We start from the raw sequence: 27,191 nt of genomic DNA, 5'->3' as shown, positions 1-27,191 counted from the left end.
TATTCATGAAACTTTTTTTGTTCATAAGTTTTTTATAAACAATGAGCGACGGATAAAACCTTCATATTATTATTCAGGGAGGTGACCTTGATAACATATGTCAAAATTGTTGAGATCGGAAAATAGTCCGTATAACTGCATAATTACCGTATGCAATGTTGTTGAGATAAAATAGTTAGTAAAATTTTAAATAGTTATTTTAAATAATTAAAATTATCTCAGATAAAAATTATCTTTAATAATTGTTTTCGCGCGCGCGAGTAATTAGTGATAGTTATATTAAAAAACATATTTAAAAAAATATTAAAAAACGATGCAAGTAACGTATATTCGATTTTGTTATATTTTACTGCTTTTTAACGAATTTTGCAACACACGCAAGCTGTGACGTATAATTTACGCAACGTGATTGTATGAAAAAGCAATAACGCACACTCGAACCTAACACAGCGAAGGTAACGTATCGAAACCGATAGATATTACTAGAGATATCACTTATCTCTCTATCGTTGATACTAAACAAAAGACAATATTATACTGTATCGCAAAAAATCGACATGTGACAAGTTCAAGAATTTTGCACCGCGGTTGTAATGCGCGCTTTGAGATTTACATTATAAAAAAAAAAAAAAAAAATTAAACATTGTTTTTCTTCGCGCAAAGACTATTGCCTCTATTGATTTAATTAAAAATTGAAATTCTTCAACTTTCATTAAAACAAGTTCAATTCAATCCGTAATTAAATTTTTCCGGTTCAGAGAAAACATGATAAAAAAAACGTGCTTTCTGAGTATAAAAGTAAAGTTGGGAGTAAAATGAAATTATGATCAATATTCGCGCGGAATAAAAATTCTTTAACACGTCGTCGCGAACAAGCTTCGAACAATTAAAACAAAATTAACGCGAGTGAACGTCATTACAATCATATCAGCAGTTTGCAAAAATAATATTTTTAATTGAATCGTCTTTGAAAGAGCTCTTGAACGCTCTCTTTTTCACTGATAACAGCTATTCTGGAGTTTCTCCCAACTCTCTGATTATTTCTCCGCCCAGTTCTCTCGCACATTTCACCGTCTTAAAAAAAAACTATATATATATATATATATTTGACGAATCTTATTCAATCGCGGAAGCAACGCTCGTTATTGCGCGTAGCGGTGATGATGTTCTTTCTCGAGCAGATGTTCTTCCCTGACGATTATCGCTTGTACACGAGATTTTTTCAGCTTGCTTGATAAGGCGTCGTCGAGCGTCGTCATTCGTTTTCCGTGTCTTGCGAACACTACACGTATAAATTGCGGCAACCAAAATCACGACAAACGTTCAATCGCGAAGATGCTCGGGCCGCGTGTTCTCCACAGTCTTTTGTTAACGACCGCGTTGACTTCGGCCGTGATTCTCGATCGGGGATGGTGGAACCACACGGTTTTTTATCAAATTTATCCCCGCAGTTTTATGGATTCTAACGATGACGGCACAGGTGATCTTCAAGGTAAGAGAGAGAGAGAGAGAAAGAAAGAGAAAGAGAGAGAGAAAAGAAAAGAGAAAAAAAACTATAAAGCTCAAGATGAACGTTCTTGGATTTACGTGTGTCTTGCGTCATGTCTTCCTTCGCGGAACGATTTTCGCGATAAGTATCAAGAAAAAAAATGACACCGTGACGCTCCTCGTCGTAATTGCACTTTGTTTACTTTAAGATAGAACAAATTTTGTAATAAAAAAACGTCAGATCGCGCCTGTCATTACGTCGACACTTTGCAACTTTTAATACACAACTAACAAAGCGTATTTAACATACTGTAATTCTATCGTAACGCGATGTTGCAGAGAAAGTTTTTTTAAATTGTTTCTAATTGTCTCAATAGCGAAACTACTCGAGCTTTTAATCAACGCGCGATATTAAAATTTCTACCGAAGTCTTCTACCGAATTATCGTTCCTTTTTATTTATTGAAAAAAAAAAAAAAAAAAAAAACAGGTATAACGAGCAACCTGGAATATTTCGTGAACTCTTCAGTGGGGGCGATATGGCTGTCATCAATCAACAGAAGTCCTATGATCGACTTCGGATATGACATTTCGGATTTCAAGGACATCGACAAAACGTTCGGCAGCATAGCAGATTTCGAAAACCTCTTGGCGCGCGCGAAGAAACTCGGAATAAAGGTGTGGTTGCAAAAAGCAACGCGTGTTGCTTCGTCTTCGACAATTTTTCAAAGGTTTTTAATCGCGTATATCGATAAAAAAAAATTGTCCGCTCTAAACAACAATTTTCTCTTCTCCTCTTCTTAGGTTATTCTCGATCTTGTGCCGAATCACACATCCGACGAGCATCATTGGTTCAATCAGAGTGTGAACAGCCAGGGCAAATACGCGGATTATTACATATGGAGAGACGGAAGAGACGAGAACAATACAATACCGCCGAACAATTGGTTGAGTGTGTTTGGCGGATCGGCTTGGACATACAACAAGATCCGTAACCAGTGGTACTTGCATCAATTTCACGAAAGACAGCCGGATCTGAACTACAATAATTCCGAAGTGCGAGAAGAGATGAAGGTACGACTATAATCGTACCCTAACTGCGAACAAAGAATTACACACATTAAATCAGTGACAATTTCGCATCGTGTTCTTGGCGTGTCGATGCAGGAAATCATCGAATATTGGCTGATGAAAGGAGTGGACGGATTTCGCGTGAACGCTGTGCCACATCTCTTCGAAGTGAACTACGAGTGGGACGAGCCCAGAAGCAATTTAAAAGGAGTGCCGAAAACCGATTACAATTATTTAGTTCACACTTTAACAAAAGATCAGCCGCAAACTTACGAGCTGGTGATGAGTTGGAGACAAATTTTGGACAATTTCGCAGATGTACATTCTACCAGCGAGAAGGTATGATTCGCTGCTATCTACGCGTGTTTTTGCCGAACGTGGTTAACACTTATCCGAAAACAGCTCGCTGAAAGTTGTTTATCCGACCGGGAGCCTATTAATCGGCTGTTAAACTAATTGCTAGAGACGAGCGCACTAGTTTATTCTAATAGCGATGTGTTAGAATAAACCGGTCGGCCAAGTGTTGCGATTAATCGAGACTGCAATTATCCACTTGTATGTTTGTTACTTTTTTTATGTGACAGAACTATATAATTACATAATTCTAATTTTTTCAATAAAAACGAAAGGTGATGATGACTGAAGGGTACACTTCGTTAGAGAACACCACTAAATACTACCGCTACGGTTCCAACATTCCTTTTAACTTCAATTTTATCATGGACGTGAACGCCGACTCGAATGCCATCGCGTTCAAAAAAGTGATAGACGATTGGATGGGCGCGATGCCGAAACATGGCGTTCCCAACTGGGTGGTAAGAGAATTTTTATTTCTATGTTTTCTTTTTTGTATATATTACGTAAAAAAAGATATACGATAGAGTTTTTAATCTTGATAACTATAGTAGATTGGGACGCGAGCACACATTTTAGAAAATCAATATCCGTTATATAAAGCCGTCAATTTCTCTACCAATAGAAAACCGCTATGCTAACTTTCCACGTCGTTACATCATTTGTAATTACAACGTATGATTAAAACACCATATAATAAATAATTCATAAATGCGCGTTCAAATGTTTACACGCCACTTTGTTAATTTTATACGCGGCGCGCGTATAATTAAAACCGTCTGAGAGAATTAACCGACGACGTCAAACGCGCGTTTTCGTTGGGCTGAAAATCTCTCAAACACCATTTCACAAAAAAAAAAAAAAGCGATAATTCCACGTAATAATATGGTAATCAATACACACACGTTATATGAACCGATTTAACGTAATGGAACGCAAATTTACGCGATTGCGGTAACCTTACACGAGAGCGCGCGTTAATTAGCATCCACATATTTTGCCGTATATCATCGATAACGCAAAATGCGCGCCGCCGTTTTAACGTTGGTTGCCGAGAGAAATCCGCACGCACAAACGTACGAATTATCCTAGATGGGAAATCACGATCGCAGTCGTACGGCTTCGCGTTTTCCCGGAAGAGCCGATCAGATGACCATGCTGGCCATGATATTGCCGGGCGTGGCGGTGACGTATTACGGCGAGGAAATCGGAATGGTTGACAAAACGGACATAAGTTGGGAAGATACGAAGGATCCCCAGGGTTGCATGGCGGGAATCGAGAGATATCAAAATCGATCCCGCGATCCGGCCCGCACACCGTTTCAGTGGAACTTTGATCTTAACGCAGGTACGAAGTTACGACGATTCACACATGCGTTTTTTCGCTCGAGCAATCCTTGAACAGTCAGCAGTCCTTTCTGCTGCAAGTTTCCAAATTACACACATAAAAAAAAAAAAAAGATAAAAAAATCTCGATGTTTTAGCACCGAAAAAAGAACTTGCACAAAAAATTCATAACGCCAGTTTGACAAAAAAACGTATCGAAATTCCACGATTCATCCGATATATATGTCGTTCTATAATTGTATTGACAGGTTTCAGTAAGGCCAATAAGACTTGGTTACCGATTCACGCCGATTATCCCAGAATAAATTTACTGGTACAAAAACATGTAAACGAGTCTCATTACAAAGTTTATCGCGCTCTGACGGCGTTGCGCAACACGTCAAACGCGCTAAAAATCGGATCGTTGACCACCGACGTAATAAACAAAACCGTTCTGTGTGTTCTGCGAAAGTCGAGCGACGAAGCTGTGACGTTACTGATCAACTTTTCGAACAACAACAACCAAACGGTTAATTTACGCAGAAATTTAACGGAATACAACATCAACAAGATCAAAGTAGCGAGCGTGGATTCCAAATTGAAACAAAAGTGAGTAAGAAATATTTGAAATATCTTTTATCAAGAATATCAAGTGTGTAATAACGCGTCGATGCGGATGATTTGTTTCAAAAACTGATCGAAGTCTTTTTACTTCTGTTCCAGCCAAATCGTTCAATTGGATCATTTTACTATTCCACCGAACGCTTCAGTGATTGTCACGAGTTTCAAAACCGCATTCAACGCCGCGCGAGAATTCGTCGCTTCTCTCGCGACAATTTTACTATCAATGTTCGTTTTGCTGACTTTGCACAAGTAAAAAGAGACAATTATAGAAGTAATAAATTAACGAGGAACTCACTCGCGCGTTTATAAGTACGATATTACGACGAGAAAATTTACTTTAACTGCAGACAGTGTCGCTTGACTTTATTAAATTACGATTATATTAACGAAATGTTAAATTCTCCGCCTTTATACAAACAACTGCACTGCACCGACACAACGCGCAGGGGGGTTGCAGAGAAACACGAAACATTTATAAGCGCTCGATGCGCGGCGCGTAACATCGTTGTCATAAAATAATCATTCGCTCTAACGAACACATCGAAAATGTCAAAAGTTTCCCTGATTCTCTCTCTCTCTTTCTCTCTATCTCTCTCTCTTTCTCTTACGACTCGGCAAACAATTGTAATTTTCGTTCTTTTCTGTTCTCGTGTACCTACTCGGGAAAAAACATATTTGAACTCAATGTTTATCCGGTGTTCTCGGGAATCGATAAATCGTTTTTACGTGATGCGAAACGCAAAAAACCGAAGAACCTATTTCCCGCGTCTAATCCTCCCGTGAGATAAAAAAATATCTGCGTACGTGAGAAATTTTTCGCGGAAAGAACCACCGACAATCGGAGATCAAATGGAGCAGAGATGAGGTTCGGCGAAATAATCTGTCGAGAGAGACCCGCATTTTCTCTCTCTCTTTCTATCTATCTATCTATCTCTCTCTGTCTCTCTCTCTCTCTGAGACCATCATATTTTATTCCTTCGATCTAATTCTTTCCTTCGCGTTTATTCTCGTCTTTGCGCTTTCGCAACAATACCTGAATTCGATTTAGTCCCGATCCTTCTCGAGAGAAATGTGTGTTCTGTTATTTCGATTCTGTTATTTCTGAGGCAGCCCCGTTCGACGATTTTTTAAACAGCTATTGCGAGTATAAACTCAAGAATAAACATCGCGTATTTCGGTATTACACATGTTACGCGGAACAATGTAACAATAAATTATAAACTAATCACACATGTAAAATCTGCTATAAATTCTATGCAATAAAATACAAATAAAAAATATTTTATGTTAACAAAAACAATATATATATATATATGTAATGTCTTTTTCTATATATATGTAATGTCTTTTAATCCATAATATATAACCGCATTCCGCGGAATATTCCAACATCTTCCTCGTATTTTATAGAAAAGATCACAAGTTTTCACAAGCGTAAAGTTACGCTCTCCCCAAGCTGGTGCTGTGTATATCCCGACTTCGATATTAAAATATTCCTGCGGTATTTTAGACCTAATAACCGAGAATGTATTTATCGAGGAAAACGTTTCGTTATTCGTTAAAACCATCACGGAGGGAAAAAAAATCCCGCGCGAAGTAAAAGAACAAGTTCACGTCGGATAAAAATCCAAAGCATGTGGAAGCGTTGCGCGTGCGAGAAGCATTATTTAATATAAAAAAAAAAAGAGAGAGAGAGAGAGAAAGGTATGAAATTCATGAAAGAATTTTCGTTCACGCGAAAAAAATAATATACAATCTTTTTCCCGTCGCGATCTTTTATATCTTTCCCTTCTTGGTTCATTTTTGTAGTTTCGAGCACAGATATCGGTTACGATATCGTAAAAATAAAAAAGCTCCATATTGTAATCCGACGTTTTCATATATATATATATATATATATATATATATATACACACACACACACACACACATTGGGATACTGCCTGAGTCTTCTCCTTGAATAAATTTGCAAAACTCGCAACAGACAAATATAATCGCGATTGGCACGGACAATAACCGCTTATCGAATATAGAGTCGTCACTCCGTGCCGTCCGGTTCTTCAAGTTGCACTCGCGCGCAAAGCATGAATTATGCATTTTTGCCGGCAATATCCGATATTATACTCTCTCTCTCTCTCTCTTTCTTTCTTCGACGAAGACGTTTTCTCTAGCGCGCCCGACCTATCGGACGGCGGGAAAATGATTTATCGTTCCCGCGATCTCTCCGGCATAAACTTACGAACTTTTGTCGTGACTGAGTAATCGTCGCCGCCAATAAAAAAAAAAAAAAAAGATGCAACACGCGCGAATGATTCTGGCTAATAAATCTCTGAAACAATTCTTTTCTTGTGTTTGTTTATTTTTCTCTTCACGTTATTCTCTTCGCTTTATTTTCCATGATATACCCATATCGATACAGGTGTATATCTATCGTTCTCTTATAATCTTTGATAAAATTTTCTTTGTTTACATTAAAAGCACCGAAGTGCTTATCGACGACACGTGCGCGATAACGAGAAAATATACAAATAATTTCGGAGAAAATTACGCGTCCAAAATTCACGTCAAAATTTAATGCGCGGAACGTGAAGAATATTTTTGTGAGCATATAACTTTTGTAAAACAGAGACGCTGAGAACGTAAGTACGTTGTGTAGCGTATAAAAGATTTTTCGCGTAATTTTCAAACTAGGACTCTGCAAACGTCGATCGGTGTCGTCAAATCGCCTTAAACTTCTCGACGATACCGCACGTTTCGCGTAATAAGCGCCACGTACAAAGGAGTATTTGGAATTCTCCGTAACCCGATAAAGAGAAGTTTGTTAAGCAGGCATATCGCGTCTCTGGAAAGTTGGCAGAAAGACCTACACATATAAACGTACACCCTATACCCGGTGTATTTCCTCAACGCGTCACAAGCAGACGAACCATATTATCCCCACCGACGCCAAATTTCTACGTCAAAATGTCACTTCTCCCCACTATCAGCGATAAATCGTCGGACGACGCGCTGAAGGACATCCGCTCGTTTAATCACCCGATTTCCGAGAGTCGATCAAGTCCGCTGTGAGAACGAGTGTCGTCAAGCTCGCGAATGAAGCGAGCGTTCTCTAACATACACACACAACGTGAGTTTGCTGTGTGTTATATTCCATTTCAATTTTACGTCTCGGAACACGCGCGAAAATATATTGCGTTCAAACAATCCCACGTACGTGCGAACTTAGTCTGGGGAACAATTTTTCTTAATTATCACCGAAACACATTTGCGTTTGTGTAAAACAAAATATACTGTGAAGAATTTTTTCTCTTGCAAAGTGTAACAATATGTACACAACACTTAGCGCGACGTTATTGATTTTTCGATGATGTGTCAAGATAATCACGTGTTATACCTATATGTAAAAAAATTATTATTTTTCTTGCAAATAAATATGTAACTAAAAACTAACACTATTTTAACATGTGAATTATTTTTCTTGTCTTATCTTATCCTATATTAAAAAAGGCATTTGGACCGAGAAGTGCGCGTTTGGAGTCGAATAAATCGCACCTATTATTGCCTCTTTTCCGCGATGCCGATTGATTGGTTGATTGATCGAGTCGAATCGAATCGGTAAGATCGAGAGAGTAAATAATAAAAGCGATTTTGAGACAGTTGGTCGTAAACTGTAATTTATATATAACATTAAATAATACATATTATACATATAATTTATTATATATTTATAATATTATACTTTATATTGTATTATATGTATTATATACATACTACAGTAATGTCACTGACTTCCACCGCGCGACCTTGGCGGAGTCACTGACCTCGGCCGCGCGGCCTTGGCGGAGTCACTGACCTCGGCCGCGCGGCCTTGGCGGAGTCACTGACCTCGGCCGCACGGCCTTGGCGGGGTCATTGACCTCGGCCGCGCGGCCTTGGCGGAGTCACTGACCTCGGGCGCGCGGCCTTGGTGAGGTCAATGACCTCGGTCGCGCGACTGCGGTGGAGTCACTTACCTCGGCCGCGCGACCGCGGCGGTGTTACTGACTTCGGTCACGTGATTACGGTATATATATACACATGTATGCGTATGTGTGTGTATTATATATAGATATAGAATATTACATATAATATATATAATATTCTCTTTTTTATTCTTTTCTCTGTCACGTGACTTTAGTCACGTGTTGTTTTTCCACTTTTCTCTCTCATTAGTTTTTGATTTTAATTTTCATGCGTTATTTCTGACATCTCTCTAATGTGTATTATATGGTTTGGAAAACGTATATACTAGCTGTCATAGCGGTGACAAATTGTGTTTACTGACACAACACGGTAAAATAAAAACAACAATAGCGTGCGCGTAGCGCGCGCTTGTGTTTTAGTAAATAAAAAACGTATTAACATATATGTAACACTAAGAAATAAAACACATCTTTAAGGTGTGAAATAAAGTTGTACTTAGCCGCGAGTTTGAATTTCACACGGCGTTAAAAATTAAGCAAGTTCTAAAATAATTCTTATTTCTGAGTGCGTATCGAACAAATCTTCGTCATATTTCATTTTCATAAGCTGCATAACCTCTCTCTACTGTTAATTTTCTAAGTGTATTACAAGCGGAATTTCAAGGTTCTATGAAGTTTACGTACTGTGTCCTCTGACATTTTTACTCTGCGCTATTTTATACAGAAATCTCACGACGCTGACTTTTAACGTTGAATCTAAATCATCTATCCGACCTTTTGAAATAAAATTGTTTGTCGTACTTTTTTCTTCGATAACATTTGCGTGTACCGTCTCCGTTAACGACATCAGCCAATTAAAGTGCACCGAATTGAAGTTTCGCCAGCGAGTTTCAAGAAGTTTCGTTCAAAAGAACGAAAAACACAAAGTTGACTTCGCGCACGGCATTTATTTTCTTTTTTCATATTTACGGTACAAAATACGCGTATATTTTACATGCCGATGAGAAAGTTTCGTCGTATAAGCGGTTGTTTTTTACGTTCGTCACGATACTGGAACATGTTTTTGGATGAATATAACAACCAGCTGCGTACAACTGCAGTGTATCATTCAGATAAAAGTTAAACCAGGGAAAGTTTAAATGCCGAGGATCAATTGCAATGAAGCACCAATTAGTTTCGATACCACGGAAAAAAAAGAAAATCGACATTTTGACGAAACCAACGTAACCGAACGATGTATAATAACATTTTTCAAGTTTCTCTCTCTCTCTCTCTCTCTCTCTTTTATTTTCTGCGAATTAAAAAATAATATATAGTTCTATGTAATTATACACAAAAGTCAAGCTACAATTTCAACACAAACAAAATAAAATATTGCACAAAAATATATGCTAACAATTTAGAAAAAGTGTGCGTGAAGCGTATTATTTTGTGGAAATGTTACATTTACAAAATTGAGAGTTCTCGCTTTATTTCCCCAGTTCCTGATTTTGTTTAAACAAATAGTTCTGATCATTAAAGCAAAAAATCCGCTTCGAACAGTGAAACGCAACGTGTCTCACGCGATCATTCATCCAAGTACCGACCGTATTCAATGATTGTTTGACTTCAGTGATTAATCAACAACGGTACATTAAAACGTGATATGACCGCGTTGCCAAACATCATCCCTTTAATAATTTATTTTCTTACTTCACCAGCGCGGATGTTGTTGTATAATGCTCCGGTCTTACGGAATTAATGTTTTTGATGAACGACACGTCCTGAATGTACCGGTAAAATTGACAGACAGCGAGAACAAGAAGTTTCGACGTTCGCAACGCGAAGAGAAGATGGACGGTGATTTAAAGGCCGCGGTAGAAGATTTTCTAGTGAGACAAATCCCTGCGCGACCAACGCGGACGGAATCGTTCTCCAAGTTTAGTCGTTGTACTCCGTGTGGTTGTTTTACGGTCCGATGGGACTTGGAAGCTCTTACTTATACAACATCGTCGGTGTTCCTCTTCTGCTCCGCGCGACAATTCGCAGTATCCATTGTTTCGGCGGAAACACGCCTCGTAGATAAGCTGTCTCGTAATCTGTACGTATCGCCAAATCGATTAAGTTTGTCTCAATCTTGCAGTTACAATTTTCGCAAAGATTTTACAAAATTTTTGTCACATGTCACTTTCGAATTATTCAAATACAAATTTGGGATTTCTTGAAATCGATGATAACAAAATTGTAAAACTTTGAGTTAAATTGTGAAACTAAAAGAATTAAATGTAACAATATAAAATTAGTGTGTGTAAAATAGAAATCAGTTGGCAAAATAAAGTTTGAATTCAAAGAAACGTCATCACACAAACTTGTTACATATTCTTTTTTTACCCTGTAATAGATGCGTATCGTTCAATATCGTCCAATTAAGAGTTCGATGACAAATACAGAGAAGACGGCGTCAATACTATCGTGCACAATGGATATCGCTTAAATTGACGAGAGTTTTATTTCCGAAATAAAAGGGAGAGCTCACCGAACCGTGGCGGCACGTGCGCTCGCGCGAACCTTCAGAATCCGCTTCTCTCGGAACAGACAGAAAACTGAATCCTGCTCTCGCACGATTTTAAAAACGAGGTCGACGACGATCAAGATGGAATCCCTACGAGGTGAGATCGTCTTTCGTTAAGAAAACGAGAATCGCGTCATTACGGGTAACGTAACGGGAAGAGACAAAATTGTAAATCGAAAGAAACGAATGCGCCCCGGGCGTGATTCACAATATTCCGATGTGGTGTCAAAATTATATTTTGCACGTCGACGTTGACGAGCCGCAGCACCGCGGTCATTAATTTGCAAGCACTCGTTAGAGAGAATTGACACAAAAAAACCAATTTACATGACTCGCTCTTTTGCGTGCCGGATAATTCGTCGATAAAAAAAATTACCGGTTCGAATCAAAAAAATATTCCATTCTCTTCAACGTCTGATATCTTAATTTTTTTTTTAATCGTGTCAATTTGAATGTTTTAACAGTTTCCGAACTATTTAGCTGTCGGTGAATAAAAAAAATTATCTAGAAAATTTTCCTTTATAATTTTTTATTTACCTTGTGAATCTTCAGATAATTGATTCGCATAAGTATAAGAGTGAAAAATAATTAAATATTAATTATGACAAAGGAAAAGCGATTTAAAATAACAAATAAAATTGCTTCAGAGGTTACTGAATCGATCGGTTTGTTTCTTTCGCGTTGTCACGTCTTTAATAACAAATGTAGGGTTTATTCAATATCATCCAATTAACAGTTCGATGACAAGTGTAAACAGAGCAAGCAACGTCAATACAACGCGTACAATAAGTGTCTACTAAATCGACGAGGGTATTTCAGTCCCGAAGTAAGACGATTTAACAAGATAGAGGGTCAATATTTTCTCACGCTCTTGATTCCTTCCTCGCGAAACTCAACGTCAATCACGCGGGTGGTTTTTCGATTGGTTACACATCTCGTCTCGGGACAAAACGACGAGGTTCTTTGTCGCAAAAGAACCTCGAAGAAGACAAATGTTAACATTGAGATTTGTGCGTTCTAAAAACCGTCGTGTTGAGGAAGAGAGATTCGCGAAAAGTCTCTCATTTGTGCGAGATGAGAAAGTTCCGATTACATTATATTATTACGATAAATACGTTTTGATTACAAGGCGTGAACGCAAGCTAGCCTTGTTTTACCCCGGCGAGATATAAACTCAATATCTCGCTCGCGTTTTAACCCACCCCATATCTCGCGCTTTCTCTCGTCAGAGTTTTTCCCTCCGGATATATTCATCGATGGCCCGGCATATAACACGCCTCTTTAAATTCATCGAACCTGAATTGTGTCAAGCGGAGTTAAAACCCTTTAATATTTACGGAAGACCGATCAGGGCTTCGAGAGAGCGCGCGCTCTCTCTCTCTCTTTTCCTCTCTAAACAACAAAAAAGCACGCGTAACTTTGAATTCATTAAGTTGAAAGATAATCACATAAAAATAATACGAAGAGGACAATCAACGGAGTGGGTAATAAAACGCGCAACTCAAAGCGAAGCAGAAGCGGAAAAAACAAGCGAATATTATCGGATGCGTATGTTTAACAATCATTACGACTAATGTCGCTAATTAGCGATAAAATGAGGTTCACAATATAAATTTTATAATTTTACGCGCGTGTGTGTGTGTGTGTGTGCACTTTTTCTTTTATTTTATATTATTTCTGCAAATGCATTACTCGCAATACTGTAATTAGAGATTTTATGTTTTTCTTTATTTTATTGTTTTATTTATTTCGTTTTATTGTTTTCACGACTTTATCGTGTATAAAAAATAATATCATATATAGTGGAGCTTTTAATCATCAGCTGTGCGCGCAACGCGATGCGTGTACCGTGCTGCATACGCTTTCTGCAATGACGTGCAACGTCAAACGAAAATTGATAGACGATGTACCGAATTCGTGCGTGATACCGGAGATCCTCGTGACTCGGAAATAGAACGATCAACCTTCTCTTCCGCCGAATGTCACTGAGATTAATTAAAGCTGCAAATTAGAGACGATATCGCGAAGCAATATTCTATTACGCAGGCTTCTCTCAAAGGCCCGGCCAAAAGATGTCGCCGTGAAAAAGGCCGAATCAAAGAAAATTTCATCACGCTTGATTGTCATAACTCTCGTCGCAAATAAAAACCCGGGGACCGGGGTTTCACAATTTCTCCCGCGTCGGGAAAAGTCCGGGACCTCAAGTCGAGTGTAAGAAGAAAGCGATGCAAACATCGACGCGCCAATGGAAAACGTTAATCTCATTAAATCGCGCTCTCTCGTCCCACGACACCGAACTTTGTAACCGGAGACCGGATCCTCTTCTCCGCCTTTCTCGCGGGGGATTAAGAGATTTTCTCGAAGCAGAGCGTCTGTATATTCTCGGGATGTTCGGCGAGATTACAAAAGAAAAACAGTAAACGCAAATATTGTTTCGCTCTCTCTCTCTCTCTCTCTCTCTCTCTCTATACATATATATATATATACACGTACATTCTCCCCTGTGTATTCACTGCGAGTCCGCAAGCTCTCGCAAGAAAAAATAAATGTTTGATATTCGTTTCGAAAAGAATCTAAAAAAGGAATACAGCAGAAACTAAAGGGAAGCACAATAAGTGGAATCGCGCAAAACTGAAAATCCTCAAGATGAAACATACGTCTTTTATTAGCCACGGACGACCCGTTTTTTTCTTTTCTTCTTGAGCACGACCTCTTTTTTTCTTTTTTTTTTTTTTAATTTAATGATAGTGGTTTTCGAGTTATGTCGAGCGGTAGTAGCAGCGGTCATATATATGTGGCTCGTATTAACAACGAGGATTTTTCTCTCTCTCTCTCTCTCTCTCTCTCTCTTTCTTTCTTTATCTCGTGTACCGAGAGAAAAATAAGGTTAACCGGGAAGAGAAGGAAACACGTTTCGCACTTGTTTTCTGCTACATTATGCAGGTCAAGAGAAATGCGTAACGTACAAAATACTCGGCGCGATTCGCGCAGACAGATTTGCATAATTCTTAATAACTGCCGTCTCGCACACTCGCGTGCGGTTTTTCGGTCGCGTAACGCGAGAGAGCGTCGTCGCGTCTCAATATTTTAAATATCGCGCGACACGAAATACAACGACGTGAGATCTATCGACGCGCATGAGATATACACACGTGCATCGCGAGCAGACATAATATTCTCTCTCTCTCTCTCTCCCTTTCTCGTTAATTATTAATAAAACGAGATTATAATTACAATGAGCTCCGTAATGCCTGGCAATACATAACAAATAAGTCACGCGGAGAGAAACGTTGGGATTAGCTTTAAATTAGATCGTCGCCGTGCATTGATTGTGCTCGTCGAACTGCAACTCCTCTAACGACGTCGATGCGAATAACGCGGAAATAATCATATTACTCTACACGTGACGCAGCAGAAGAAAAGCATGGACTCGATTTCCGCGTCTCATGAATAATGCATCGTTCTTTCTCTTTCTCTCTCTCTTTATCTTTTTCTCGCTCGCTCGTTGCGTGTATGTAGCCGCGCTCTGGTTTTAAGTGATCGCCGCCGGGTTTGTACCGAGCGGAGATCCCTGCATAACAATTTATCGCATATTTACGATCATACGTGCCAATCCTTGACACGGAATTTTTACTACTGAACCTTGTTTTGTCATCGAAACGAAAGAAATACTCCCGCGCAGATTCGCAGGATGAAAAAGATAAACCGCAAAACATTCTCGGAGAAATCTCTCTCCGAGTCGCATATGTGAAAAAATTTGCTCTCGCGAAAATATTGTTGAGGAAATCAATGCTTTTGCGAGCACTTTGCTCGTAAATAAAAAGTTATTGCGTTTCGTTTTTACAGATTTTTACAACACATATTATATATGTGTGTAATAAATCTGCGAGATCAGAACGCAATAACTTTTCATTTGCTCGCAAAAGCATTGATTTCCTTAGAAATATTTCCGCGAACGCAAGTTTTTCCGATTTATATATATATATATATTTTATTTTATATATATATATATATATATAAAATGTTGTAAAAATCCGCGAGATCAGAACGCAATAACTTTTCATTTGCAAGCAAAGTGCTCGCGAAAGCATTGATTTCTTCAGGAATATTTCCGCGAACGCAAGTTTTTCCGATACTTCTGGTTTTGCGCGCGAGAAACCTTTAATAATCGGAGAACCCGTCCAGACTAATAGACTTTTTTTTCGCCGGCGCCCGCGGAAGTGCTAATAAGTACGGATGCACGAAAGATCGATACGCTCGCGTCCGTATAATGTACACACAAGAGATCCTAATCGGCTTTTTAACCTTTTCACATGCAAGTTTTTTTTTTTTTTAAAGAGAAGTGTCTAAGTTCCTCGTAAGTTGTTCCGACAAAGACCGGAGATACTCTTCGGAAACGAGTGTGTAAAATATTCAAGAGAGCGTGCAAGTTAGTTTTTATTAAATCCGCAGTGTTCGCCGCGATATCAGTTGCTGAAACGAGCAGTGTAAAACAGAAATGTAAAATGTAAGCCAACAATTTCGTCAGAACTATATACTCGACCAATTGTATACGTTACTTGAAAATACAGCGCAAGAGAAATGAAAGCTTTTAGCGCGAGAGAGAAAGAGAGAGAGAGAGAGAGATGCAAACGCGAGAATGTCGCAAATCGAGGTACAAACCCTCTCTAATATCTTACGGTATTCGCATGTACGTAGATGTATGTTGGATTAATTAAGCCAATGCACTTGGGATATACCTACATTGTGAAACACAGAAACCGTTCTGCGCACGGTTCTTTGCGTGGTCTGCATAAGTCTAATTAATGCAAGAGCACGAATGTTAATTTAAAACGAATATATGCACATTCAATTATCGCTATTGTTTCAATTAAAAAATTATTCTTCCGAGACTTTTTGTTCATGAGTAATCGAGCGAATGCACGCAATTGTATCTTACAGTGCGAAGTTTCCGTTTTCCATGTACTTTGTTTTTAATTCGCATCGATCACAGCGCGTTTTGTTTTACTAGATTTTCTTTCTCTGCGTTATCGCGGCGATTAATGTATAACGACCGGTTATCTTGAAATATTATTAGGTTTATATAAATTTATTATTTATATAAACGTAATTAGTAATTGTTCACCATATTTATTAGCATCTCTCCACACACGTGTGTTAGCGCTAAGAACGCCGAGAGAGCGCGCGCATAATCTTAAACATAGCTCTAAGACATTAACATGTTGGTACAGCATCGCAAACTCGCGTAACGATAATGTAATCACATTACATGCGCACGCGTTTCGTGACAACCTCTGAAACGCTAATTATCTTACGACGGGGTAACAAAACTAAATATTTGTGAGACCAGAGCAAAATGGCGGTTCTGATTCTCGTGGAAGAAACGGAATTTCTAACGCAGTTTCCACTTGAATATTCTTCGAAGTCTCGTAACTCTGTTTTTTTTTGTTTTTTTATCTTAAAATGCTTTTGATAAAAAAAAAATACATTGATAAAAATACATTCATAAAAATATAACACTTATATACATATAATACGTATATACATATGCAAATCTTGTACAAAACTACAGGGTTGGTCGAGCTTATTGTCAACACTTTTTGTAGAAAACTCACTTGTTGCGGTCAAATGTGTAATTGGATTTCGTGCGTATCAGATTTATCAATATACAGTTTCTCGCAGTTTGTGTTGTCAACACAAACGGAAACGTTCGAGAGGGAAAAACAAATTTGTTTAGTTGTTTCCACGTGTATTGTTACGCGGCACAAGTGATAATATAATTTAGACTACCCTTTTTCGTAAACTCTCTCTCGCTCTCGAACGTTATCGTGTCTCTTACTCACCGATCACGTAGCTATATCCGTCCAACGTTAGAACGCATTTGCGCGTGTTTGGCGAGGACGGAATGCACGGCACTCGCCGCGAAACACGCTTGCTGGGGCTGCACGAAGTGCTCGCCGCGCCCGGATCCGAGTGGCACTTCTGCACGGGGTCCTTGCCTGGTCTAGACATCGTCAAAAGTCTCGACTACTACGACTTTACGCTGTCGAGATCCTCGCTGTCGGTCTTCTCGTCCGCGAAGAAGCGCGCAAGACCCCGTGGCACCTGATTAACCCAGTACGCCTCGTATTATCCCACATCGCTCCGCCGTCAATTTATACATACACCCCCTTTTGTGCGAAGTCTCGTGTTGATCTTCCCGTTTGCCGCCAAAAACGAACCGAAGACGCGCGACTGTCTTTTATTTGTTATCTCGCGATTACGCGGTATATCAATAATATAATAATTCGTCGACGCCACAAGTCGACGCCACAAGTCGACGCGCGCAGTTCCAGTAGTTCCAGTTCATATACAAATCGCCCAATTTTACCGCCGACGTGTACGCGAACCGCGCTGCGGTTCGACGCAGAATTCTGGATTCTCTCACCGATACACCCCCATCAAAAAGCCGAGAAGCTTTACGATCCCGGGCCACATCCCGATATTCACGTCTTTGATGTATTCAGAAATAAATGTCAGCTGCGGGCTTCCTCCTCTCTCGCGAATACACATATATATATATGGAAGCGGGCACGAGGCGTGAAATATCGTTCAATATTTCAAAAATAAATGGTGGCACTCTTCAATTTAATTTTCCCCGCTGTGCGAACAAGAAGGTGGAAGCTTCTTTGCCTCTTTTCTTAAAAATACATGAAAATATACATATATATATATATATATATATATATATATGTATTGTGTTAGAAGATGAAACGCGCACTCTCGTCTCTATCTGTCTCTGCTTCGCCGACTCACAATATCATCTCCCATTCAAAACTGATATCTTTACGGACGGTTTATCTATAATCAACTTTGTGTTTTAGATCTGTCACAATATTTTTCTTTTTCTTTTGTACACGCGCGACTAGTTTTTTCCTCTCTTTTGTTCCTGACAAAACGAACTTTCTCGAACAAACTTCCTCGTGCAACAGTAATCTTAGTTCCTCTCTCGTTCGGCAAACTTTTTATCGCGCGATTGTCTCTCAAAGTCCGCGGGAGTCCCGCGGATTGAAGAATCTCCTTTAATTACACGGCGCTACTAGCGTTGCAGTCGACAGCACGCAAATGCCGACCGGATAATTATCCTCGGAGAATGATTTCGACGTTCTCACGATATATTATCGCGCACTTGACATCACCCTCGTTCTGATCTTTGAAGACAAAACGAGATGATTTTCGGAAACAACGCTTGTGTATATATATATATTTGTTTTTACGCGTCCACTCTGGCGAGAAACTTCTCAGTGCTTGTGAATAAAAAAAAAAAAAAAAAAAAAAATAGCGCGGTAACGAAGTTTTCCGCGCGTTTTATCCACCTTCGTGATTCCGCGCACTACCGTGACCGTCCACGCACATCCGGTCGTGAGTTCTCGCTCGTGACAGACGGTACTGAGGTGGGGAAGAGAGCGAAAATCAGGCGATCGATTCACGTTACCATAACGTTAACCCTCGCAGGTTCGTTACCTGGTGCACCGGCGCGCCCAGGCGAGCCTCGCTTCCGGCACGCACGGCTTTTCGCGGGATACGACGACTCGAAAGTAATGCACGACGGCCACCACATTGTGTTGCCCTCTCTCTTCTTCGTATATATGTGTGTGTGTGTGTATATATATATCTGCGCTTCTCTTTTCGCGAGTCTCGCGTTTCACGCGATGAAATCTAAAGCGGCGAACTTCCTCATAACTATACAGTCAAAAGATTCGCAAAACTTTCGAAATTCCCGCTTCGTGATTCAAGATTCGTTTGGTCGTTGAACTTCGGATGACCGTGATGTGTTCTCTCCTCTCGGTTTTTCTCCGACATAAAACAAATCGTACAATTGTTTTCCTCTCGGAAATTTAAACAAGCCGATGTGCGGAAATTCGATCAAAAGAGCAATGAACGCAGCTCGCTGTTAGAAAAAAACAAACGTACGCGTGTTCTCGTCGCGCTGTCGTCTCTTGCATTTGACATTTTAGAGTTCGATCGCGATCGCGTTCAAAAAGACTCGCAGTGGAAAAGACGGAGAGACGGGTACCAGGCGCCGCGCGCCGACCAGTGGAGGAACCGCGCGCCTGGTCGGACGCGGCGGTGGTGGCGGCGGCGGCGGCGGCGGCGGCGGCGACGACGACAACAACAACGACGACGACAACGACAAAAACCGGCGCGAGAGCGGCGGGAGAAGAGACGATGAACCGCGTTAAAACGCGACGAAAGAAAGTCGCGTGGTCGCGAATCGCGCGAGTCGTCGCCGGTTAAAACGTGTACGCGCGTCCGATCTCAGTCACGGTGCCGCTACAACTGAACCACTCGAAACCTCCACCTCTCGCCGTCGTCGTCCACCCCCCCTTCTCTGCGCCGCCTCTCCCCGACACCCCGACAGTTGGTTCAGTCACTCTCTCTCTCTCTTTCTATTCTACCATCTATCCGTCTCTTCATCTCTCGTTCTTCGTTTTCCCTCAAGCTCGTCACGGGCTTCACTCCCTCTGATGTGCACCTTCTTCTCCCTCCCGATTCCGGCTGGTCTCACCTTCTCGATCTGAAGAGATCGGCCCGGTGTTCTCTGCTTCTTCATCATCGAAGTCTATCGGTGTCTACCTCGAAAAAAGCCCGTTTCTCTCCTTTTTTGCCCCGAGGGTGTGCGTGCATGCGTACTGCGTGTGTGACACTACGTCACTTTCTCCCTCTTTCTCTCTTTCTTCCGAACACTTTCTCCGACGCTTACATCGCCATTGGCTCTGCGTAACGACGTTCGTAAGCGAGGCGCGACGAACTGATTTTGTGCCGCTACATTTTTCAGCTTTTTTTCTTTTCTTACCTTCATTTATCTAAGCTCTGGTGTAGAGGGTGGCGAGCAAACCGTAATTTAGATCTACGTCTACGGATATCGAGAAGCCGCGCTTGATGGGTCACCCCCCCTCCCCCCATCTTCGAGTTTCCTACGAACGTTGATTTAACGTACAATTTGATTCCATTGTTGTAAATGACGTTTCCTTTGTATAGAAATATTTGTCCTTTATCTTGACTTAAAACCTCGATGTTTCAAAGCTCATTATAATTTTTTTAATTTCTTTTTTTTTTTCAATTATTACTTCTGGAACAAAGTAAAATCAAACGTGCGCACAATGCAAAGGAAATTAAGAAATATCGCGATGTATCATTTGGTCGCTCGTGCGCGCTCGACGAACGAATTATCCGTCGTCCTTTGATTCTTTTGACGGCAAAAATTCATTGACATGATAATTTAATATTCAAAGAACGAGTGCGCGAACCGAAAGTTCGCGGGCGCTTTAATTTTCCATTTTTCTATTCCCGCGGCTGTGAAAAAAAAAAAAAAAACCAAAGAAAGAATTTTATTAGACGTTCTCACGTGGTTTAACGTTTTTAGCGCAGAGAGAAATTTTATGCTTGTGCTCATTAATTTTTTTCTTTCCGCGTGAAATGTGTAAACATGTCCCACAAGTCGGGCGTGATTCTTCTCGAGAATTTTTTTTATTTGCGCTTCCATTTCTTCTCTTCTCTGCTCCGATTTGTGGAGATCGCAAGATTCAATATGCGTTGAGAAGAAAATACGCAAAAGATTTTGGCGCACACCAAGAGCGAAATCTCTTATAGCAAGTTTTTTGATTTTTATTTTCGACGAGAGACGAGATCTCAGTATCTTCGTTTTCTCCAACTTTTCTTCTTTCGTTGAAAGGCTCTTTGCAATTTCTTCAATATTCTACACGAAAAGTAGCAATATGTATTGGTAAACAAATTTAGCTCGTTTCGTTAAAGAAGTTCTGGAAATATCGTTTCCGAACTACACGCGCAACTACGTCCGCACACATCGTACGTATATTTCAAAACTCCGTTTCGTTTTGGAAAGAAGCTTTTCCTTTGTAGACGCGCATTTTTGTACAAATCGCGTCTTTTCTGAAGCTAAGTCAAGAAAAGGTCGAACGACCTTTATTTACGCTCCTTTGTGGGACGGAACAGACCGATCGGATACTTCGCGATCGCACAATCGATATCGCGATACAAAAAAATCTCTCCCGAAAATGCGATGAAACACACAACCGTCGTCGTGCCCTTCGGGACTCGTTCGACGCAAAGTGTCTTCTTTCTTTCTGTCTCTCCCTCTCTTTCTCTCTCATCCATCTCTCTCTTTGTTGTAACCTCGTTTTTCTTTCGTTACGCATCGCGCTCGCTCGTATACATCGTTCCTTTTTCCGCGATAAACGTTCCACATCCTCTTTTCGCGCGCTGACCGAAATATCCAGAGGCAAGTGAGTTTCACACGATTAGTCCACCTACACACACACGATATCACGCCCTCACGAATTCCACCCGTTTCCCCTTGCCGTACATATCGCAAGGAAAACGATCGCTTAATCAACCGCCTATATAAATGCATCCTTAGGGGAAAAAAATGTGAAAAAAAATGATCTGTGGTCGGCAGCAGAGAAAAGCTTCTTGAAGAAATCATTGTGAAGAAAATATCGTACATATTTCGCGGTGTCCAATACACCGCGTGCGAAGGCAATATACGTCAAAGAAACAAGAAGAAAGACAACCGAGATACTCGCGACTGAGACTAAAATAGAAAATGTGCGATAAACCGAAGAAACTGGAAGTGAAACAACATTAAATTATCAACTACTTTGTACGGGGATTGTTTTAAAAAATATTATCACACCGCGCATTTGATTTTATAAACGTAAAGATATACTGTGCAATTTTGTGAGACTGCAATTAGTATTGCGATCGTATAATATTGCGTCTGGAAGAAAACGATGAGAGGATGCTCGTGATAATAAAAATTCACAATTCCTTCGTCGAGATAATGAGTTTCGTCCGGGCGGAACGCCTTTAGCGCTCGCGCGATTTACACTTCCCTCCGTGCAACGACGACGACGACGACGACGACGAGTTTTACTACGTAAAGAACCCCGACTAACTCTCGTCTCTTCTCGCCGTCAAGATTACAACCTCTAGAAGGGAACGTTACAACGAGACGGTATAATAGCGGGCCAGAACTGGCTGGTGCAGTAGCCAGCGTTTATTATGAATGCAAATGCATTCCGCTCGCGATATATATTTCTGCGCTCTGACAAAGGAAAAGGAAGAAGAGAAAAACACTGAGAGAAAGAGAGAGAGAAAGAAAAAAAGAAGGGTTGCAATTTCGATCATGGCTAGTCTGCGAGAGGAACGCCAATTTGGGGAAGATAATTCTGTAGCCGAGTGCCGACAGTCATTTCGACCCTTTTTCGACACGAACCTCACAAGAAGTTCTCCTTTATTTAACCCTCTTTCTCTCTCTCTCTCTCCCTATGCGCGCGAAGGCCACTATGAATTTTCCCTCGCTTTCTTTTTGTCACTCGTTACGCGTTTTTTTTTTCTTCCTTTTTTTACTCATTCAAGTCCATTCGTCTTTTCCCCCATTTTTCCTCGCCTCTGCTGCTCTCCTTCCCGATGGGACGGATAATTCGCGTGTTGCGCGAACGTGCGCATTAATCCGACCCCGGAGTAAACGTGCTCCGAACGAATGAATGGCGGGAGCGAAGCTCCGTTGAATGAGTCTTCTGTATCTAACGATTTAATCCACCGGTCTGTGTACACGATGAAAGTACGCTCCGTTTACTTAGACGTGTATATACCGTAGTCAACGCCGAACGACTTGCTCGCTGTTTAAAGCAAAGTTTGTCGTCGTCTACGTTTGTACGCGCGCGCGCGCGCGCGCGCCCGCGTTAAAACGTTCAACAAAGGAGAGAGAAAAAAGCCAAGCGGGATTGGTCTTCGACACACCATTCCGTCGGCCGATTGATTTTTCGAGGCGAGCTGCCGGGGCGCACAGAGCGCGCAAAATTTATTCCACGCTCGTTTTCACAAAATTCCCTTTGATGCTCTGTACTTGACACGTAACCATGTACTTTTCCCGCTTTTGTTTGCTTTCTGTACAAACGAGCTTCGTTCTCTTTGTACAGTTTTACCGCGGTATGAAGGGGAAAAAAGCCCGTACTCGCGCCATGTAATTGCGCGGGATAAATATTTTTTATTTCAGCGTTTTTTCAGCGATGAGAAAATTAAAACGAGTTACGCCGCGTGATATATTTCATTGAATAAAATCAAATTAGAGACACGTAATTTGCGCTTCTCTTAAAACAGCAAAATTCGGGTGAATTTGTCTGTTCTTTTTTTTTTTTTTTTTTTTTTTTTCAGAACTCGAACAATGAAAGAAACTATCGACACTCTACAGATAACAATACAGATAATATTGACTTATCGATCTTAGAAAACAATAAATTTTCGTTTGCCCACTTTCTGGATCTCACATTGCGACTGTGCGAAGTAAATTCTCTCTCGATATCAATTTTTTTTTTTTAAATAATCAAAACCGTTCTGCGATATCAAAAGCGTCGCGCCACGCGCGGATCGTAAAGTTGCGCAGCGCGGAAGCGGTTAAATCGAATCGAGGAAAGCGGAAAGAGAGGAAGCAGAAGAAACAGTTTTTGAAATCTGCGCGATGGTATTATAAAAGCGCGCTGCGAGCGACGCATAATCCGCTCGTTATTACTTTCGCTCTACTGTAACGCCAATATTTTTGCGATAAAAGCACGTCGCCATCGTCGCGGTGCGCTCGCCGCGATAATGCAGGGTTTTACTTCTATTTATCGCGCGCGGTACTTAATGGCGCCCGACTATGTACCCATCAATTAATGCCCTGTGTGTTCATCGAACTCGGAAGAGAAACGCGCGGTTGCGAATCACCATCGCCACCGGGAAAACCAAGACGTCGTCGTCCGGCCAATTACGCTCACCGTACAGACGCTCTCCATGTCGCGTGCGTATATTCTGTCGACTTAATGTCGCGCCAATTATCGGCCGTACCGTCACGACAATAGACCGTTACATAATAGCCGGGATTCTCAACGACGTCGACAACGACGTCGATCTCGTTGACCGGGACGAGTATAAAACGTGCTCTTATAAAACCTGCACACGAGATCTCTTACGTCGAGTGAGAGAGAGAGAAGAAGAGAGAGGAAGAGAGAGAGAATCGACGCGCGGAAACCTTCGAATACATCGTCGCTCGAGCGTAGCAATTTTATTTGATATCGAGTATATAACGATAACGCACGTTGCACTCCATCACGGACGTCAAGCGTCGGGAGGATCTCTTTGACCCTCTCGAAAACGCGCGGCGTTGGCCTTTGCCACCGGGGCGGTTAAGTATACACAGCTTATCCTCGTGGTCGAGGCATTAATCTTCTATAAAAGCGGGATTCGCTTTTGTTTGCTCTAAAAGCTCCGGCTCTTCCGCTGTCGAGCGAACGGCTCAACCTCCTCGAGCTATAATCGCATGTTATACACATATACACATATACGTATATATAAAATATATATATACATATATATATATATATATATATATATATATATATATATATATATATATAGACACACATACACACACAATATATATATAGACAATGAAAGTCGGAAAAATCCGCAATTTCCCGCAGCGGTTGGAAATGTATTAATTAGCGTGTTCGAGTGCCGCATACAGCCGGCCTCATACTACTTGAGAGCTGAATATCGCACACTGGAATATATTACCGTAACATTCGGAACGATTAACAGAAAAAGCAGCATTTTATTCTTTTTCTTGAATTAATTAAAACGCGTCAATTAATAACAGGATAAACGAGTTTTCGATACTGAGAGTGGTCCAATTTCTTCTCACATATATGTGAATAAATACACGCGTATAATATACGAAATCGGTTCAAATTAATACATTAAGAACAATAGCATCCGAATATAAATAATTCACATCTCTCTCTCTCTCTTTCTTTATTTCCGCGCCTAAAATTGCATCACATTCGCGTCAATTTAATTAAATTCTGCATCGCGCTCTAGATAGAAATGCGATAAAAGTGACATAAAATAATCTGATAAAACATATATGTATGTATCGTATAATATATTAAAAAGTGTCTAACGAGAGATATTCGTCTGTCTTTTTCGCGCACGTGCCGCAATTTAATTAGAGGATTCGAATTAAAGCGGCACACGGTTTCTCTCTCTCTTTGGCTAGCCGTGCACCGAGAAATTCGTGCTGCCGCGCAGAATCAAAATCAGCGACGCTCTTCTAATGGTCACCGCGCTTAATACAAGCTTAAGTCGAACTACCGCCGCAGACGCGTAAACTCTCGGCCTAATTTCGGCGCAACCCCGAATTCAATCAAGATTTAGTACCTCTGTCCCGCGCGCTAACCGTTTCAATTTAAGACTCTCTCTCTCTCTCTCTCTCTCTCTCTCTCTCTCTCTCTCTCTCTCTTTCTCTTTCTCTTTCTCTTTCTCTTTCTCTCTTTCTCTTTCTCTCTCTCTCTCTTTCGGTCAAACTGTACAGAACATCCCGGTGAAATCTGCCGCACAAAAGGACATGGCACATTTCCAACGTCGTTCCGAGAATATATGTTTGCAAAATTCGCAATTAAATACATATTCGAGTTTATTTAAGCTTTTAAAAGAGAAATTTAACGATTGATAACTCTTTGTCAAAAATAAACACATCGTCTTTCCGAAACGTACGTAATTTAGAGAACAAAATCTCTTTCGTCGTCAAGCTTTTGAACACGCGCGGATCTCGATTTTTTTTGGCAATGTTTGAAAATTTCGCAACCTCGTCTCTTTCTTGAATCTTCACTTTCTCATTATTCTCGTTGAATTGGAATCTGTTCCGCGAAGAGTTCTGTTGTCGAAACTTACAGATTATAATCGCGCTATATATTGTCCGTATACGTAGAAAGACGCATTTGTTCCGCGTAATGTTGCGGCTGTCAACCGCGCATTTCCGTATTTCTATGTAATACTTCCGCACGTTTTCAACGACGATGATCGTCTAGGAAATGCCAGTAACTCGGTCGCCGGATACTTATTTCGCAAGACACACACATGTATATGCGACGTCGTCGTCGGCACAATGTTGATGACGATGCATCTGGGCATGACAGCTTCGCGCGGAATATTTCAGAGACCTTTTCCTCCCGGTTTATAGGTGTGCATCGAGAACTCGCGGATCGATTAGACACGGAACTGCCGCACAGCTCTCTCTCTCTCTCTCTCTTTTTTTCTCTCTCTCTCTCTCTCTCTATTTTTCTATCTCTCGCGTCGACCGGACATTACGACTTTCGATTATATGCTGACCGTAACCCGTGTGGTACAAGAATTACGATCGTTATAAACGACGACATCGGTCTAGAAGCGTCGTCGCACCCAGTTTTATGGCCCTCGCTGTGTGCGCGGAGAGACGCAAGTCTCTCGCTCTATCTCTCCAACGAAATATCGGATAATCCGTGTCTATATCGGGTGCGTTTCTCTGGCTTTTCTCGTCACCGCTGTTATCGCGCCGCTAAAAGCATACGTCCACCGGTCAATAGATAAATTAATTCTGAGAACCGGAAGCCAGAATACGCGATTGTTTCGCGAGCGTATTTTTTTTTTTTGTTTTTTTTTTTTTTTGTTCGCGAGCGCGGGATATTTTCGCGGCGAGACGACGTGTCGCGCGATTCCCACGAATAAACGCCGCGTGATTCGCCATTTGGGAAAATCGACAATTAGGGAAAGTCTGCGATATTCTGAAAACGGTCATTAAGTCCCCAATACGATTCCGTAAACGATTTCCGACTCACTCGCGGAGAAAATTCACTCGATTGTTTCACGGACGCGCAAGATTAAATTGGGCGTTTAAATGAGATTTAAAATGAAAGTGGGTGTGAAACGAACTCTCCCGCTCTCTCTCTCTCTCTCTCT

At 40.8% G+C, this 27,191-nt stretch overlaps 2 protein-coding genes across 14 annotated transcripts in view; one reads left to right on the top strand and one right to left on the bottom strand.

Annotated features, from left to right (window-relative positions):
* The window catches only part of LOC109860516 (calcium/calmodulin-dependent 3',5'-cyclic nucleotide phosphodiesterase 1-like), a 98,153-nt gene that overhangs the window by 40,238 nt on the left and 30,724 nt on the right, over positions 1-27,191 (bottom strand). For 12 of the 13 annotated variants that reach the window (XM_020439668.1, XM_020439735.1, XM_020439744.1 and 9 more), the window contains one exon: positions 17,219-17,480. The exons of the other annotated variant lie outside the window; for it this stretch is intronic. In XM_020439668.1, the coding sequence (XP_020295257.1) occupies positions 17,219-17,387 (169 nt within the window). In that variant the 5' untranslated portion in view covers positions 17,388-17,480. The remainder of the gene's footprint in view (positions 1-17,218; positions 17,481-27,191) is intronic. 13 annotated transcript variants of the gene reach the window in all.
* Positions 1,249-5,525, top strand: LOC109860571 (maltase 1-like). The gene is made up of 8 exons (XM_020439756.1): positions 1,249-1,492; positions 1,978-2,165; positions 2,292-2,561; positions 2,655-2,897; positions 3,188-3,373; positions 4,005-4,260; positions 4,508-4,847; positions 4,962-5,525. The coding sequence occupies exons 1-8, from the start codon at positions 1,336-1,338 to the stop codon at positions 5,113-5,115; spliced, it is 1,794 nt and encodes a 597-aa protein (XP_020295345.1). The 5' UTR covers positions 1,249-1,335; the 3' UTR covers positions 5,116-5,525.

The sequence above is a fragment of the Pseudomyrmex gracilis genome, unplaced genomic scaffold, assembly GCF_002006095.1.
Source record: "Pseudomyrmex gracilis isolate BER0280 unplaced genomic scaffold, ASM200609v1 scaffold_8, whole genome shotgun sequence".
In the NCBI taxonomy this organism is placed as follows: domain Eukaryota; kingdom Metazoa; phylum Arthropoda; class Insecta; order Hymenoptera; family Formicidae; genus Pseudomyrmex; species Pseudomyrmex gracilis.
The sequence above is the reverse complement of the archived record's forward strand: the minus strand, read 5'-3'. Positions and strand labels throughout refer to the sequence as shown.

Coding starts and splice junctions, on each gene's coding strand:
- LOC109860571 (XM_020439756.1), top strand. CDS start 1,336: ATGCTCGGGCCGCGTGTTCTCCACAGTCTTTTGTTAACGACCGCGTTG. Junction 3,374..4,004: donor ATGGCGTTCCCAACTGGGTG/GTAAGAGAATTT, acceptor GAATTATCCTAG/ATGGGAAATCACGATCGCAG. Junction 4,261..4,507: donor GAACTTTGATCTTAACGCAG/GTACGAAGTTAC, acceptor TTGTATTGACAG/GTTTCAGTAAGGCCAATAAG.